Source organism: Macrotis lagotis, chromosome 2 (genome assembly GCF_037893015.1).
Source record: "Macrotis lagotis isolate mMagLag1 chromosome 2, bilby.v1.9.chrom.fasta, whole genome shotgun sequence".
Taxonomy (NCBI): Eukaryota; Metazoa; Chordata; class Mammalia; order Peramelemorphia; family Peramelidae; genus Macrotis; species Macrotis lagotis.
In genome coordinates, this window is record NC_133659.1 from 11882664 (window position 1) to 11901669 (window position 19006).

Sequence of the window (19006 nt, forward strand, 5' to 3'; positions counted from 1 at the left end):
AAGAGTCCCTTTAGAGGATTGTGAGTGTGACCCTGAACAATACTCCAGGAATTCATGAAATGAAACCTGGATTTCTCATTTATGACTGATTCTGAGTTTTAAAATGGATTTGCCAACCTGTGGCCCTTGGGTTACCATGGGCTATTCAAAGTTGAGATATAGACATTTAGGCAAATGGGCAGCCAAATGGTGCAGTGGATAGAGTTTTGAATTTGTGGTCTTTAAGAGCTGAGTTTGCATTCTGCCTTGGATAACAGTTGTATGTCCCTGGGAAAATGATTATCCTCTTTCAGCTTCAATTTTAATATTTGTAAAATGGAAATTATAGAAGCTTTTACTTAACATGGCTATGAGGCTCTATTGAGATCATGGAACCAAAGCAATCACAAGAAGAATAGACTCAGCTTATCTTAAAGTTCTACTAGGCAAATGGCAGTTATCATCATCATTATGAAAAGCAAAAAATTCTGCTATTTCTGATGGCATTGAAACTGTGAAAGAGTACTATTGTAATCTTGAAAAACCTAAAATTATTATTGTGGTGTAGCACCACTCAATGGTGCTCTAACCACAATCTTATTCACTTTAAATAAATAAATAAATAAAATTTAAAGACTTATTGTAAGGTGAATTTGATGAGGAAAGTGGAATTCCTGTTCCTTCCCTTATTCATCTTGGACATCTCTGCTTTCTGATCTCCCAAACCCAGAATCGAAGAGATAGTGAGGAATCTCAGAGTCTGGCTTCTCTAACTCTCTTTTATCCCATTATCCTCATGACAAATGGTCATTCAATCTTTACTTGAAGAATTTCAATGAGGGTCTACCCATAACACTCAATGTAGCCTCTTCTTCTCTGGCTCAACTATCATTCATTATATTAAGCTGAGACTTTCTTCTCGGAACTTTTCCTCATTTTATTTCTATTTTTTGTCTTCTACAACAAAAAGATAAGCAGAAAGAATACTGAAAGATACACTATGAAAAGAAACTGGATCAATCATTGAAATATTAGAATTTGAGTAGATGGATCACACTGCCAACCCCCCGCCCCCAACCTTCCTGGAGCTTAAAAACTTCGACACATGATTAATCTTTTAGAACATATTGCAAGAGATGACACACCATGCCATCTTCTGTGAGGGAGCGCTCCTACACAGAACAGAATCAAGCAATATCAGACAGTCATGCGTACACAAACACCACAAAATGAGCCATGGAGGCCAGCTAGCCAAGCTCAAGCAGCAATGGAATGGGGCAGGTGGAAAATAATGCATCAGAAGAAAGATGGGTTAACTCCAGAAGCAGCACAACAAATTCTTTTATTTTCCTTCCTGCTTGGGAACCACAAGCAATTTTCTTTTAATTCAACAACCACAATTTAACCCAGATCAAATCCAATGCCACATTTTGCATGTGAGTTTCAAAGGTTATATAAATATTGAACTTTCATCCCCTGTGTCATATACTCTTAGTTGCCATCACTACTTCTTATATGCTCAGAGAATATCTTTTTCTTTTGCAGGGGGTAGTTTGAAAAGAAAGTGTATTTAATAAATCATCACTTCATTCCTATTTCCTGCATTTCTCCCTTAAATTTTTCCCTTCTTGGTTCAGGAAAATATAAGAGTGATGAGAATCAAAAGACCCAGGGTTTGAATCTCAAATCTACTGCTGACTAGCTGTATGACTAAGGGCAAGTCTCTTGACTTTTCAACCTCAGTTTCCAGCTCTGTCAAATGAATTCCTAAAAAAATACCTCCATGGGTGTTTGTGAAGACCAAGCAAGAGAATGTTATGTAATAGCCTTTGTATCCATAAGGCATCACATAAATGGGAGCTAGCATGAATACTGACAATAACAATTGTAATGACAATGTTTAGAGATGATCAGATTCTATCTGTCAAGGAAATCATCCATTTGTCAATGAGACCTTGCTCCCACTGATAATTGTAGCTTTCCTTGATGTTTTTTGGGATATAGTTGGTGACTTCTCAAAAAAGGCTTACCCTCTATGTGGGTAGATCTCTAACTGAGATGGGATTGAGGGAACAGCATAGTCATAAGCTTGACTTGGCCCATGATAAGAAAGCATTCAAAATGGATATTTCACTGGGGCATGGCACAACCCCACCCCAAAATGGAAAAAAAAATCTGACACTCCAAAGATATCCAATGGGTGCTAACAGGGTCTTGCTACATGGAAAGCAGAGCAGGTCACCAGGACACGGAGAGCACAGGCAAAGAGTCAGACAAACGTACCGCTGGCGGTTCCCGTCCCACTGCCTGAACTGGGTCCGGGTGACGATACCACGGTCCGGTAGGTGGGTGGTGGAGGGGGAGGTGGTGTAGCTCTCTGGCCCAACCCAAAATCTTTAGGAGATGCGACTGTCTCTAAGTTATCATCTTTCCCGAGGGTCTGCTCAGAAAACTTCTTCTGAACCTCTTCTAAATCAAGTGGCGATGGAATGCTGCATGGAGGGTCAACAGCTGGGGACTCAGTTGGGTTTTCTGACACCAGTGGTGGGGACCCCACCTTTTCCCTTGAAGTCAACTCTGGAGTGACCCGTTCCGGGGATGCATCAGAAAAATTGACCCATTTTTCTTCCGTATTAACGACCACAGACTTGGGGGACAAAACTGGGCCAAAAATGCTGTCCAAATCACTGATGGATGGTTGTTTGTCACCTTTGACCTCGGGTGTGGTCTGCTCACTTCCTGTGGTCAAAGGAGTTGGTTTAAAACTTTATCATTTAGTTTTACCACTATCTCCTACGTAGTTTATGAGGAATATTACCTCTCCCTGGGAGACAACAGCTGGGACCAAATTTTCTTGAGCATGATCTTTTTTAGGGGTAGGGACCAGTCTTGTGATTTCATTGGTATGGGCCATTCTTAAATACAGAAACTTGAGAAGTTAAATGATCTGTCCAGGGTCACCTAGCCAAGAGGTATCAGAAGCAAGACTAGAACTTGGACATTCCTGACTCCAAGGCCAGCTTTCGGGGGTGTCTAGTGAATACACTCTACCATACTGTCATTTTTCTGTGACATAAATGAGAATGCATTTTATGAGCCTGAATATGTATTTAAGATGAAGGTAGGATGGATAGGGGGAGGGGAAGGCTCTTGCCTCTTATCAGGCAACCTTGTCCCCTAGATGTCCTATTTCCCTGTGAGATTGACAATAAGGCACAGGAACAGGACCCTTTTCACCAGAAGAGGTTTCCTTCTTTAGAGAAGGAAGTGTGTCTATACTTCATTGGATGATGACCAATGTCTTTATTTTGGGAAGGCATTATTGCTATGGGGATAATTTCCACACACATTGGACACAGACCTGGTAGAAATGTATGTATTGTAAGGAGGTGTGCCCTATCAGCACAATGTTCATTGGTTTCTCTGACACTTATGAGCTATGTGACCCTGGGCAAATCACTTAGCCTCTGTCTTAGTTTTCTCATCTATAAAATGGGTAGAATATCAGTACCTACCTGAAAGACTTATTGGAGGACTCTATATAACATTTAGGTAATTTAAAGTGCTATGGAAATCTTAGCTATTTTAGATTTTCAAATATTTGTTTTTTTCTACTGTCCATGTGGTCTTGTGCAACCCATCGATCCTCTCTCTGAGCTTGTTTCTTGGCCCCTAAAAAGGAGGGGTTGGCTGTGAAGACTTTCAAGGTCTTACCATCTCTAAGACTAGGATTCTGTGAGATCAACCCCTAAAGCAAACCTTGGTTGGCAGTTGGCAAATGGAGTCTAACATCTCATGTTGACAGGTGGGGCGCATGGTATCTCATACTCGAGTCTCTTCCCCTCAGTCATTTAAAGTTCTGTAACCTAATTAACTGTGATTCTAGATCTGAATAACTGAAGCAAAAAAGAGCAATGCCAAATTTTCACAAAGGAATATTTGCACATTCATGGAAATGACTGGGATGGCACTGGTGATACTGAAAACATTTCCCAGGTCTAAGGTTATAATCCAGTCCTATACCTCAGATGGGAAATAATGCACCTACAGATGAAGCAAAAGAGTCATTTCCTATTATTTCCCCCTGCAACTCTAACCTGGGAACTGAACAAGAGTTTCCAAATGGAACCTGAAAGCCAATAGAGGGAAATATTTATGATTTCATCTGAAATTTTGACTCACATCCATCCCTCTGGTTTTATTTACTTATTTCTTGTTCATTGATCTATCTATTTCATTTCATTTATTTCTTTATCTAACCCTGTGTTAACACAGTATCTAAATAAAACCCCAACACCCCTGACTCCTTCCTTGAGAAGTCAATAGGACTAGTTTTCTTAGAAGTTAGACTTCAGTTTTGAATGATAAAACCAAGATCCATTGGATATTGTGAAGGAATCGCCCTTCAAGGTGTGTTAATAAGTTTTTGGAGGTCAGAGATGCAAGAATCAAGGATGCATAGAGGCAAGAATGGAGGATGATTTCTTTATCTATTCTATAGCTCTGGGACTGTAAAGCTTGGGAACAGTATGGAAAAATGGAGAGAACACTAGCTTTGGGGTCCCGTGGCCCGAAACTCACCCCTGGCTCTACTTCTTATTTAGTATGATCTTTAACCCTTTGGATCTCAGCCTTTTCCTATAAAATTAGGAGACTGGAGCAGCTGATCTCAAGCACTGGATAGTTCTATAAAGGAATGACTCCAAAGTTTTAGATAAATAAAGGATCCTGTTTATTTCAGTCTCCTGGATGCTCATTGGTCTGCAAAATGTGAATTTATTGGAGTAGGGAGGGAGGAAAAATTTGAAGAGAAAGGACTGGGTTTGGAAAAAACCTTTCTTCCTGAAAAACACAAGGAAAGGGATGGCCAGTCAGAGAGCCTGTCACTGAATGGAATCGTCGTTCCTACTGATAAATGATCTGCCCTTCAGTGGATGGAGTCTGGGGGCTGTAGAGAGTACCCCATATGAAACTGATGGGATGAGGAAGCTGACAGAGGACTCTAAATAACCATGCGCAGCTGCAAACTGGGAGTTCGATCAGCCAAGGACCAGGAGGTGCATCATAAATACTCAGCATTGATTAAAGTAGGTGAGATATATGGATCTGTGTGGGTCATGGGAGTTACAAGGCTGCCTAGGCTCCCTTGCTTTTGTCCATGTTTCAGCTGCCTCTGATCTGCTGGCCTTGAAATACTAATTATTTCAAAAACTACTGGGGGAAAAAATCTTTTGTGATGCACATTTCCTAAGAACTCAAGTCATCCCCTGAGCACATCTCATCTCTGTCTGCCCATGACAGGTTTAAGTCTGCTACCAATCTCACTGGCTTTTGAAAAATGAAAACAAAGTCTGGGTCTTAGGAGAGCTCATGAAATTTTAAAATCCTGACATGAAAACAAAGGAAACTGGGTACCACATTAAAACAGACCCCCCCCTCCTTTTTCTAAACTAAGATTTTTCTCAAATATTATCAGAGAAACCATCTCTTGTATTTCGAACAATTCAACGACAACAAAAACAAAGAAAAGAACATTAATTTTTAAAATATATGTAATTTCCTTCAGAGAAGGAAAGTCAAATATAAAGTACAATTTCATGCTGACAAAACACACAAATGGAACTGAACCAATATATACATACTCATCCTTGTTAAACCCTAGAAATTTTGATAGAATTGATAAAATCTATGCTTATTTCTTAATTAATTGCTATTCCCAAATGAGAAGGAACATTTCTTTTCAATTTACCTGGTCCCACTGTTAAAGGAGAGCCGGTTCGGGGTGGGGTCGCTGGTATGTTTTTAGGAGGCAAGGGTGGAGGTGCTGCAAAGAGAGAAGTTGGTCATTAGTGAGCAGCTTTGACGTCAGGAAATCAGAATACTTAAGGTCTCAAAAAAATGGGTTTTCTGTGTCCAGCCTGTTCTTGCCCTTGAAGAGATAGAGAAGCAGCTGATGGTTCTGAATGTAATGTTTCAAGGTGGAAAACAGAATCATTTCAGATGGGAAAGCTGAGAATGTTGACCTTGTCTGTTCCCTCCCAGATCACTGCTGCCAACATTAGGTCAGTGGAAAGTGTTTGGTGCATGAATGCCAAAGAGACATGGCCAATGGTCTTGGATCCCTGATGGCCCCAGTTACCATGTTTTTGTAGGTGAAGACTGGCCAAAGGTCCTATTCCACATCCGTTTTCTCATGGACTTTCCTCCGTTGGGCTAATCACAGACTTAGAATTAGAAGGGACCTTCATGGCAATCCAATCCAACCCCAACTCTTCTCCCCAAAGGCATCTTTTTTGGCAAGTGACTACCATACTTTTGCTTGAAGACCTTGGAAACTGACTTTCTTCCAAGGTAGCCCCTTCCCCTTATGGGCAGTTCTAACAGGAAATTTTAATTTAATTATTAAAAAGACAAGAGGGTAGTAAGACAAAGAAATCATTTATAATACTCTTTCTGTGAGGCAAGGAGTGTTTTAAGCACTGAAAATATGAGTCCACACAAAAGGGAAGTTCTTCCCCTCAAGGGGCCTACATTATTTTTTAATTTATTTCTTATTTTGGGGTGTTTTTTTCCAAGGTAATGGAATTAAGTGACTTGCCCAATGTCACTCAGTTAGTATCAAGTATCTGAACCTGGGTCTTCTTGACTCCAGGGCTGGTGCTCTATCCACTATACTACCTAGCTGCCCCAAGGGGCTTACATTCTAATGAGGGAAGGCCATAAATAAAATGAAACTGGGAAGTGGAAGCTAATAAAAGTCTAGGAATTTTAGGGGAAAGTAGAAAAATCCAGATATTCAAGAGAAGAACAAGGAGCGAGGAGAAAATGGAGAGCCTGGGCACCTCCTAAAATAGTGGTCCAGGCTCTGGGACTCACCAACTGGGGGAGATGTCCACAGAGTATGAAGTACAGATTACACAGTAGGGAGCTTGTGAGGTACTGCAGTGATTTATGATTTAAACTGGAAGATTCTTACAACTTTCCATATTACATGGAACACCATGTAATTAAATAAACACCCACTCTGCACATTTTTACCTAATTGGAAAGGTTAAAAGGAAAGAGTCTGAGGATGGAGGGCCTGTCTTGCTACTAGAGAAGCTAAATTTTAAGAGGCATCACCTGGAATTGGCTACCAGGGAAGAGTTGGTTTTGGCCAATGTAACTCAGAAAATCATGGAAGGTTTGGAGGGATTTCAGGCACCTGTGTAGTTCAAAGATTGGATCCTTGTATTATTCAATTAATTCAATTAATCTGCTGGATACATATGCAGAATACTAGATACACATACTAATCCTTGACTAGCTATTTGGGCCATCCAATCAATGTCAACTTTCAAAAAAATATCAGATAACTCCCCTTCTACAGAAGGCAGCTATGATCCTTTATGACTGGCCCAGGAAAAAAGAAAAATAGTTTGCTATATAAATTTCCTCTGTCTTGGGTCAAGCCAAATACTTCATACCCACTCTCTTGTGCGGAATTCTCCCCTCTCATCTCTGTCCCCCACCACGATATTTGAAAGACTCAGAGCACTCAGAATAATCTCTTAAGATATCCTGAAGTTCAATGAGCATCTTTTCCCTGTTTATTATGTGGTCTATTCACCCCTAACTATGAGGTACAATAGTTTTGGGTTGAGTGAAATGGATACTTTTCTGTTTCCATTGATTATTTGGCTGCTCTTTTTTTTTTCCCCTTGCCATGTGAGCCTTGTATGGCCTGCTTTGGTCATAGTCCCTGATGGCTTATTAGTTTGTCCTTTATAAATGACCTCAAAGCTCTTAAATAGTTCCCTTTAGAGAGTAAGCTCCCTGGGGGCAGGACCTGCCTTCTGTCTCTTTTTGCATACCCAGCATTGAGCATAATAGTATAAGGCCCATAGTAGGGATGTTAATAAAGGCTTACTGAGTAGAATTCCTTCCCCTCCCATTATGAACTCTATAGTCCAGTCCAACAGACCTTTCCCCTGTTTCTGAGGCATGGTCTACCAATCTCCATCTCTGGATCTCTACTTCTTCCCTGTGTCTGAAATGCCCTCATTCCTCACTCTACCTCTTTGAGCCCCATGTTTCCTTCAAGATTCAGTCTTCTCCATGAAGGCTTTTCTGTTTCCTCTAGTTGCTAGTTTCTCCCCCCAAATTAGGTTTAATTTTTAAAAGTTGGGAAAAGTTAATTATTTATGTGATGGTATATGTTCCCTCTCTCCTGGGGAAATTTTAAATTTGATCTTTTCATCTAATTTGACACAAAAATTATTTTGTTTGCAGGCATGTATATGTGTAAATACATGTAAATAGATATACATAAAAATCAATGAATAAACATTGATCAGGGCAGTTTGTTTAAGTCAGGGGGCAATGAAAAGAGGCAATAATCTAGTCTCCCTTCCAACTAAAACTTTATAATTTGAAGGGGAAGACAACATGGATGGGTGGATGTATATCAACCTATATGAGGGGCAAATGGGAATTGACAAAGGGAAGTCACTAGACAGAGAACTAGATAGCTGGATAGATAATAGGTTTATAGGTAGGCAGAAGATGGCTATAGATGGATGGATGGATGGACGGACAGATGATAGACAGGTGTGTAGGAGAGATGATTGGTTGGTTGATCGATAGACATGCATGCTATCATCTTCTGGCTAAATTGCAAGCTTCTTATGGACAGACTGCCTTTGAATCCCAATACCAGGGGTTTAATAAATGTTTGTTCATTGATCACCTATGTTCCCTAGGAAGTGGAGCCCTATTGTCGAACCCTAAGGATGCTCTCAGGGTTAATACTTTCAGGGAGTGACCTGGGGATCCCAGGCTGGGAGCTCTGCTTCAGTATTTGCAGGACAGGGGAACCAGCCATTTTGGAAGAAATTTGGAAACTTCCCCCCCTCTCCCACCATTCACCTGGATCTATATACCATCCAGGTATGAGTGATTGGTGACCACAAAAGAGATAAAGAGTCGTCTCATCCCCCTTTTCCTCACAGCTTGCTGTTTAGCAAGGACACTTTCTAAATATGCAGCTGGTGTATATTAAAAACACATGAAGCCAGCAGAGGAGTTCATCACCTGGTCTTTGAATAGTTCCCAGACTGGTTGGAGTTGGTCAGTCAGTCCACAAGCATTGAGAACACTATCTGGCAGACAGCAAGTGCCTAATAACTGTTGATTGATCTAACTTACACTCCCAGTGGTTCCTCCCCAACAGGACTCTTGCCCTCCATTTTCTCTCCTTCCTCCTCCTCTGTTATTTCAGGTAGGCTTCCCCAAGGGAGAAGAGAGGTCAACCCAGTGACTCAATAGTTTTGTTCACTTTCTCCCAGTGACAAACGAAATTTCAGCTTAGGGATGACAGCCCACAAGATTCATGAAGCTCCTACTATGTGCTGTGATGAGGGCTGATGAGATTTAGAACTAAGACCATCGAGTTCAACCTGCAGTCCAGGCAGTTCTTTGGAACATCAGTAGACTTGCCATGAACGAGACATCCTCATGGAGGTTGCATCAATCAGTCAAAGACTAGCTTTCCATCTTCCCTGGGTTCATGGAATCCTTTCTATTCAATTTAATTAAACTCAACAAATATTTATTAAGTGACAAAACCAAAACAGTCCTTGCTCTTCAGGAACTTACATCCTATTGGGGGGGGGACCTATAGATAGACAGATAAGTCAATACTGGCTATCTACACAATTCATTCAAAGTAATTTCTGATGGGGGTCTATTGGGGTGGGGACACTAGGAAGGCCCCTTGTGCCCACTTAAGTTCAGTCTTAGAAGGAATTAGGGGAGATACACCATATCATGCAGATAATAAAGCTAATTTTTAAAAAGTGAGACATGAACAGCTGGGGGAATGTGTGTGTGTGTGTGGGGGGGCTGGATCAGGAAAGACTTCATATAAGAGCTATTTTTTGGCTTGGGTTTTGAAGGGAAGCAGAGATTTAAGGAGACAGAAATGTGAATATGTCCAACATGGGGTACAGCGGGACCAAGACAAAGAGACGGGATATAGGGACGTCCTTGGACCAATCTCCAGCTGTTGAAGAGCTGCTCCATCTCCTGAGGGACTCTACTGTCTGCTCAGGGCCTTTTCCCCCTTTTCTTTCTATTCTCTGTTCTGCTGCAACAGCTAGGCAGATTCGGAGATTGCTGGGATCCCGGCCAGAATTCTGGGCTCTCCTTGCAATGAGATTGTAAAGATCAAAGGCCTGGAAAATCGTGGTCCTTGGAAGGCTAGGATGAGACTCTGTGTGTGCGTGTATGTGTATGTGACACATACATGTATGTGTTTGTGTGTGTTGCATGTGCGTGTGTGCATGTATGTGTGTGAGGTCATCAGCTTGGCCTCCCAGAAGACTATCTTTGAGCAAAGGTTGATACACCTTAGGTGGATAGGGAGGATTCTTGTCTGGTCACAAATTAGGCTCTGAGCTACAAACAAAACTAAGATTCGGGCAGTCTTCTTTCAGTGAATCTGTGAATCTTGTCCATCATCTAGAGCATCAGTCACCGGGTCAGGACAGAGTTAGGGTGCCATCGTTCTCCCTGGGGATGCCTAGCAGAGAAGGTCTGAAAGCTCCAGCATGGTGTGACCCTGGGGTGTCATGGAATCTGGGTGCTCTAGGCCACTCTGCAATGATTCTAGGGGTGCAGGAGGTGCAGACCTGCAGTGGAAGGGGGACTTTCCTCACCTGGGACTTTTCTTGACCTCTAGCCCTGTCCTCCTAGAGCAGACCTTATTGGGAGGCATCACCATCCTGGGGCTTAGCCTGGAGATGGCCCAATGTCGTTCTTCCCTTCCCTGCTTCCCTTACCTGGCGGAAGGGCTGACCAGGAGTGAGGAAATCCTTCTCTTCTTTGCTCTAGGCCCCATGAAGCTAAAGCCTTAGATGTTACACAGAGTCCTTAATATTAAGGCAGAGTAAGTAGCTCAGAGTTTCCGACAGCTGTCCAATTTCTCCAGGCAGACAGAATATTAAATGAGTCACATTTTTCCAGACAAACCAGACACTTAACTTACTTCCAGTGGGAAAGGGTCTTGTTAACTTTGGAGACTCGAGGCTTGGATTCGTTGGTTGGACAGAGCCCCATATCTCAGGCTGATCTAAAGGAACTGGGGACACAGAATGAAAAATTATACAGGCTCTAGACATTAAAAAAAACAACACTCAGAGTTTCCATACTTTCTTTTTCAATTGAGTGATTTTTTTCCCCCTAAGGTCAACTAATTAACTTGAAACCATTCATCCCAATACTCTTTTATTTTATAAGACTGTGAATGTCTACATAACCCTAAATCCAGATCCTCTACCCTGTCTTCTATATAACATCTTTGTGTATGCCTCAGATACTGCTACTACTACTACTGCTACTACTACTACTACTACTACTACTACTACTACTACTACAAACAAGAACACAGCCATGATAATGGTTTTTGTTGTCATTCAATTGTGTCCATTCTTTCAGGACTCCATTTGTGGTTTTCTTGGCAAAGATTCTGGAATAGTTTGACATTTTCTTCTCCAGCTCATTTTACAGATGAGGAAACTGAGGCAAACAAGGTGAAGTGACTAGTTCAGGGTCACATAGCCAGTAAATGTCTGAGGATGGATTTGAATTCATGTCTTCTGACTCCAAACCCAGCGCTCTCTCCAGTGTACCACCAGCTGCCTAACAGCAACTATGATGACGATGTTAGCATTTCTATGATGTTTTAGATGTTCTAAACAATTTTTTCCTCCTAAATAATCATCTCAGGGCACATTCCTGGTGGAAATTGCCATTTGTCAGTGATGAAATTTCTGGTGTTGGCTTGAAAAGGCAAGGGCTAATAACCCATCAGGATGTCATTTCCTTGTCTGTCCCCCATGAAAATGGTAGTGGGTGGTGGGGGTAGATTGTTGGTCTTGAAGTCAGGGAGATTTGGGTTCAAATCTTCCTTCTGGTACCTGCAGTGGTAAACTGTGTGATCTTGGGCAAATCATTTTAAGTTCCCTGAGCCTCAGTTTCCTTATCTGCACATTAGGGATACTGACAGCTGTAATGCCTACCTCAGGGGATGGTTTTAAGGATCAGGTGAAACTGTAAACTTAACACTAGGTAAATGCCAGTGACTAGTACTGATAATAATATTCATTAACAAACCAGTGTTTAGTTCTGAATTTTTAAAAAACTTCATACAAAGCTAGGCCTTTATTTATTCAACAAGATATTTTTTAAACTCTAAACTCTAAGATATAAATCCTTGACAAATGTCCCAGGTCTTAAGTCATGAAAAATAAGCTTATGACAAGGGGCCCAAGAATAAGCAAGGCCAAAGGCAATCCTACACCAGACTAGAAAGGTATTTAATAGACTGAGTTTTTTATTTCCCTTCCTGCTTTGGTTCAGCTTCAAGGAAATTGGAATGATGATTTCTTTATAACTGTTTTCTGTTCTTTCAGTCAGGTTATAAATAAAGGCATTGAGGGAAAAGGGGGGTGAGAGCAAAGGAGAAGGAGGAGAAGGGAGGGAGGGGTTTTGTGTTTGTACAGAATGCCAAGGCTGAATCTGGAAGCAAAATTTTTATGGGTGACAAAGACCAGGAGGTTCAACTCTCTCCCAGTCTCTGCAGTGATGGAGTAAGAGCTCCTAGGAAGCAGACACCATTGTTCCCTGTTTGTCTTTCTCTCCTCTGGACCCAGTATAGTGTCTGGTATACAGTCAGTGCTTAATAAATGTTCTTGATGCACTTTACAAAGAACTTCACTTATGTGATCCCATTTGAACCTAACACAAAATTCAGTGAGGGGGATCCTATATTTTATAACTGAAAAGTTGAAAAATGATGGTACTTGTCCATCTATAGTTCCCAATGCTAACAAACCTCTGACTCGTATTTGAACTCAGCTCATCCGGACTGAATCTGACCTCCCTAGGATCATGGATCTGGAACTAGTTTCTGATTAATCTTTAATCTATATTTCCATGACCCTTCATTAAATATAATTGTTATTGGAACATGATCTGAAAAGGAGGTATTTAACATTTCTGTCCTGCATTTGATTGAAATTTTGTCAGTTTTGGGATTGGTACCATGAACCATTGAGAAAAGGGCATATTCCATTCTATGTCCGTTCAGTTTTCTCCAGAAGTCTATCACATTTAACTGAAGAGATGAGCTCAGAGCTCATTTAATTTTCCTATCTCCACGTCAAGGTGGCATGTTGGATAGAATATACGACTTAAGAGTCAAAAAGACTTGAGTTTAAACACTGCCTTAGACATTTGCTAGCCGTGGGACCCTGGGCCACTCAACATCACCTTTCTCAGCTTCAGTTTTGTCTTCTGTAAAGTGGAGGTAATAACAGTTTGTTTGACCCCCTGGTTCTTATGAGTATGTAATGAAATAACAACCCTAGAACACTTTGCCAGCTCTAAACTGTCTCTAAATGCAGACTGTTAATAGCAATGATGCGCTAATAATGACATTGGTAACAGAATTGATAGTATACAATAGAATCAACAGCATAAGAACAATAGCTAAAAACTGAAGCCCCGAGCAGTTACTTGCCCAGGGTCACACAACTAGTCAGTGGTCCAGGTTTTTTTTTCCCTGACTCCAGGCACGGTGCTCTATCCTCTAGAGCACAATGCCTTTTTCTGCGGTGCCTGTGTTGCCACGAGGATGATGATGATGGCAAAGAGCAAACATAGACCAGTCTATGGTGTGTAAAATATTTTATAAATATCACCTCATTCACATTTATTATCATGCTATTATCATCTTTAATTAGAGAAGAAGAAATGGAGGGAAAGAGAGCCTAAGGGGCTTAAACCAAAATCATACAATTATTATCAATGTCTGAAGCAGGATTAGAATTCAGGTTTTCTGGATTCCAAGTATTTTAATATTAGAAAACCGTTTTTAGCTTTCTGATGATTTCCTGTTATCATTGTCTCACCACCTAGATCCCTATGTTGGGGAGGAGGATGAGAATTACATTTTCCGAGTGGTAAGAAGATAGGGGTCCAAGTTCTCCTTCAGACACTGGCTGTGTGACTCTGGGCAAATCATTTCACTCCTTAGGCCTCTAGGCAACTCTAAGTCATTAGAGAAGGTACTGAACTATATCAGGAGAGGAAGGTTCTTTACCCAGGAGTTCCCTAAAACAATGAAAACACAAATCCAATCCCTCCCTATATCCCCTCAGTAGAAAGTTTCTCTGGGGGGGCAAGAATTGTTTTAGGTTGGGCTTTGTTAACTCCACCTCCTACTTTTGTTTTTAAGAGGAATTTTTTATTTTTTAGGTGAGATTTGAGGTCCTGAGCTGACTAACAAAGACATAGACACAACAGAATTCCTTTAGCACTACTTAATTTGTGTAAACATGGCAAGTCAAACCCCATTTTTTGAAATGGAACTGGAAGTGACCCAGTGAGTTCGTTGTTCTGTTCCCCCACATCTATAGTACAAAAAAGTCCCACCATCTTTACATGTAAATCCTTATAGGAACCTTCAGTGAAATCCACATCCATATTTCCATGACTGAGCATTCCAATACCTCTAACCTCCTGGGTCTAATATATTCTACACTTCCTCCTGCCCTCCTCTAATGGTCTTGTGGGTTTCTCCTGTAGGAACGGCCCATAGCTCAGTTGAGCCAAATGGAACAATCTAAGAATACGTCTGCTCTCTCCTCTCAGAGACTTTGGGCATTGGCAGAAATAGAGACTTGGGGAGCAGACTCAGTCCCTTGAGAGCAGGGTGTATATTATCTCACTCATGACTAAGTTAAGTTATTTAAAGTCAGATGAAATTTAACCTTGCCATACTTATTCTCTTCATAAGTGCATTAGAATTTCTTTGTGAAATGCTCTATTTCTCAGATGGCCAAATATGAATGGGTAATTGCTGGGTTTTTTGGCTTATCAAGGATACTAATCATGAGTCAACCAACAAGTGGCCTCTCCCATGGTCACAGGATGATAAATCTGAACCTGGTAGATCCCAGGTCTTTGGGACAATTGAGTGGAACGCCTTGATTTGATGGATGGGGAAAATGAGGATAGCTAGGAAGTGTCTGGAGTGAAATTGGAAGTCCTGTCTTCCTGATGCCAAGTCCAAGCCTTCTCAAGGACCCCAAACACTGAAATCCAACCTTCTGCTGGAAGTCTTTCCCATCACCCCCAAAGCCTCTATTATTCCCTCTATTATTTCCAATTGAGCCTATCTATAGACTGTCTGTATGGAGCTGTTTGCAGCTGCCAACCTCCATTTGATTGTGAGTTTCTTTGGAATTTTTGTATTCTCAGCACTTAGCAAAGGGTCTGGTACACAGTAGGTGGTTAATAGATGTTTAGTGACTGATGTTGCTTCTCACATTGTGATGGAATAGAAATTCATGAATCTGAGAGCATCCACACCTCAAAGAGAGTGACATAGGGAACAGGGACTGGGTCAGTGTTCTTGCCCCTATCATCCAGGACATCCCAGATTATCACTTTGAATGGTAGATCATTTTGTTCTTTAGCTCCATGATTCATCATAATATTTTCAGGGTCTATTGAGTAGGGGCCAAGATGGATGGTGGGTGCTTCTGGGAGTGGGGGAGGTTTTAATCTTGTTTTCATTAATGCCTCCCCTTTACACCAGTTAGCCAGTCAGCCGATGAGCATTTATTAAACACTTATTTTCTGCCAAGCACAAGGACACATTGGGTTGATGGGGATTCTGGGACTGGACGTTTTTGTTGAATGGGGCAGGGAAGGTTTCCTACCTTCAGCTTTCTGCTCTTCAAATGTCGATTCCAATGGAGGGCCAAACAGGGGGGCTAGGGCCACAGGGTCATCTGGAGGCTTTTTGCTAGATCACACGCGTTCAAGGCAAAGGAAGAAAAGATGGACAATGTTAATATCCTGGATATTGGATTGATGAATACCTGATTATCACATAACTTTTGAAATATTTCTTCTGATGTGGTAGGGTTGTGTGTGGATGTAGACACATGTGGATGTATGTGCATGTGTTACTATATGTACTTGTCTGGATTCTCTTAGGGTTTTTTTTCTTGGTTTTTGCAAGGCAATGGGGTAAGTGACTTGCCCAAGACCATACAGCTAGGTAATTATTAAGTCTGAGGTCAGATTTGAACTCAGGTCCTCCTGACTCCAGGGCCAGTGCTCTATCCACTGTGCCACCTAGCTGCCCTTATTCTCTTAGTTTTTACAAATCTTTTCTTCCTCTACCTCTTTCTCTTTCTTTACCTCCTCCTCTTCTTCCTTTTCTTCTTCTTTTTCCTCTTCTTCTTTTTCTTCTTCCTCTTCTTTTTTCTTTTCCTCCTTCTCCTCCTCTTTCTTCTTCTTCATCTTCATATTACCACAAAAATATTTATTTTTACTTATGTTTTCAAGTTGGGAGAATGAAAGCTCCTGGAGGGCAGGGGTAGCTTTTCTCTCATCTCATCCAAATTCTGAGCCTGGGTTCTGGGATGTTTTGACACTTCTGCCTTCTCCCTTACCTCAGGCAGGGGAGTCTGTGCATATTGTGATTTTTGGGGGGTTGAGACAATGGTTCTGACTTTCTTTGCATCCTCACATTCAAGTAGATCAGAGATTAGGAGTAGAATGAACCTTAGCCACTAGCAAAGCCAATCATCTCTTTCTATAGAGGAGGCCACTGGGGCTGAGGTAAACAACCTGCCTAAAGCTTATGCCTCTGGTAGCCTCTTCTGTAAGATGGAGCCAGGGCTATTGTGAAGACCAAATGAGTTACTAGTTATAAAATACTTTGTAAACCTTAAAGCCCTATATAAAAGCTATGCATTATTAAGTATCTCAGACAGGATTCAAATTCCAGTCTTCCTAATTCCACATTCAATACGCTATCTACCATGCCATAATGACTGCTTGTGGATAGACCACGGTTGACTCCCATACTCTTGTCTAAGACTGAGAGACCAGACACCAGGTGGTGTCTTACTAGAGACTCCAGGGAACCATTTTAGAGTAGTGTGGATTGGAGAGCAGGTAGAGGATTTGGCAAATCTAACTCAGCAGGATTGAATTTGATCCCTCAGCCATAGTGGGGTAGAGACAAAGAGAGGAAAACAGCCCTCCTCTTCCCCTCATATCTTAGTGTTTCACATGGACTCTTTAAGGTTGCATTTAAATGAGAGTTTAGTAAATTCTTGGGTTATACATATGCATGTGGAGTTAAAGCTCTTGGTTTGGTCAACAAATGGGAAGTATGGAATTCCAATTCTAACTGCAGAACCAGAATAGACACAAGCCAGGTTGATGACAGAGAAATAAACCAGAGGAAACAATTATTTTAGGGTATCATGAGTCTATACAACCAGATGAAACAATAGGATAAAGGAACAGAATGCAAGTTCCTTGAAGGTAGGGACTGTTGTTTTTGTCTTTGAATCTCCAGTGTCTGGCACAGAGTTGACATTTAATAGCACTTGTTACATTGGAAGCAGGAATATATGGGCAGTTGGGAGTACCATAGTGCATAGAAAAATGAACCTGGAGTCAGGAAGCTTTCTCTTTCTCTTTCAAAATTAACCTCAGACAGTGATTAGCTTTGTCTGGGCAAGTCACTTCACTTGGCTTGCCTCAGTTTCCTTATCTGAAAAATGAACTGTAGAAGGAAATGGCAAACCACTCCATTATCTTTGCTAAGAAAATGCCAAGTGGGTCATGAAGAATTGCATCTTCTCAAAGCACCTTTGTAGAAGACGACATTGGTCTTAATAACAGTCCGATGCTTATCCAACTCATCAGTCAATTTAGAGGATGAATGAAAGGACATCAAAACTCAAATTTCAAATAGATTTAACAGGGAAGAAGAGTGGAAACAACCCAAAGGTCTTGTGTTAAAATTTAGTTTTAGTCTTCACTAGCAACTAACTTCACTAACAACTCATTTCCTTCTTCTGGCAGATTCTCTTTCCTTTTCTCTCAGATTACTATTCATAATCTTGTAAATGCCTTGTACATATCTAATTATTTACATGTTGTTTACCACATTTAAACATGAGCATCTTGGGCCCTTTTTGTTGATATTTATATACCAACAGAGTAAGTTAATGAAGGCATAGGGACTACTGGACTAAATGGACTGGGTGATCTCTTAGGACCCATCCAGCTCTAAAACTATGGTCTGACTATCAAAATCTATCTTTGTTGTCCAATTTGTCTGATTGTGTATAAGGAAGCATGTTATCTTTAGGCAGCTCTCTTTTTTCCCATAAATAATACCATTAACTTCTTTTCTTTCTCTCTGGGATCTGGTTCAATTTAGGAATCACAAATATTTAACTATTTTCCTGACCAGGAACATACATGTTTTTATACACAAACTTGCTATTCATCACATACCTTGTCTCCTGTTACAAACAGGACATAACTTGGGCCACACACAGGGAAAGGCAACCAGAGATTTTCCGTGGGTACAGAAATGTTAAAGGTGCCGAACACATAAAACCATAGTAACTAATTTCCCTCTCTCCATTCCCAATGAATTGAATTTGTTTTCATTACTTGTTTTTTTTTCTCATGATGAAAGACAAATTGAGACTCGTGATGCTGGTCCTAGAGCAGTTTCTTCCTTCCTGCTTGTGATTCTGAAATTGCTGGTTATAGCTCTGATGATCATAGGTCCCAATACTGAGGGGGCCACTAAAGTCATCTAACTCAACCCTTTTATTTAGCAGATGTAGAAATTGGAGCTCAAAGATGTTCAGTGACTCTGAATTCCAGATCTGGGTCAGAATGGATACTGGTGATTAACTAGATCACCTCCTTCCTTCTCAGGAGCAGAGTCAGGATTGAAACCAACATTTGAACTCAATCCCCATCACTCTGTGGGCAACATAAATGTCTTTTCTAATCAGTGACTTGGACACTGAAGAAAACATCCCATGAGACAAAATGAGAGGGAAGCAATTGTAGATTCCAGTTGAGAATGACCTAAGCCTTCTCAGCAGGGCTCCCTGGAACAGCCCTTAGGAGAAATTATATCATTTTATAG

General features: G+C 41.0%; 1 protein-coding gene across 1 annotated transcript in view; it reads right to left on the reverse strand.

Moving 5' to 3' along the window:
- SGIP1 (SH3GL interacting endocytic adaptor 1) overlaps nucleotides 1-19006 on the reverse strand; it is a 244580-nt gene that overhangs the window by 55389 nt on the left and 170185 nt on the right. Inside the window, exons 15-18 of the mRNA XM_074220587.1 lie at nucleotides 15747-15832; nucleotides 11006-11098; nucleotides 5729-5803; nucleotides 2263-2718 (exon numbers count right to left, since the gene is read on the reverse strand). Coding sequence (XP_074076688.1) covers nucleotides 2263-2718; nucleotides 5729-5803; nucleotides 11006-11098; nucleotides 15747-15832 — 710 coding nt within the window. The remainder of the gene's footprint in view (nucleotides 1-2262; nucleotides 2719-5728; nucleotides 5804-11005; nucleotides 11099-15746; nucleotides 15833-19006) is intronic.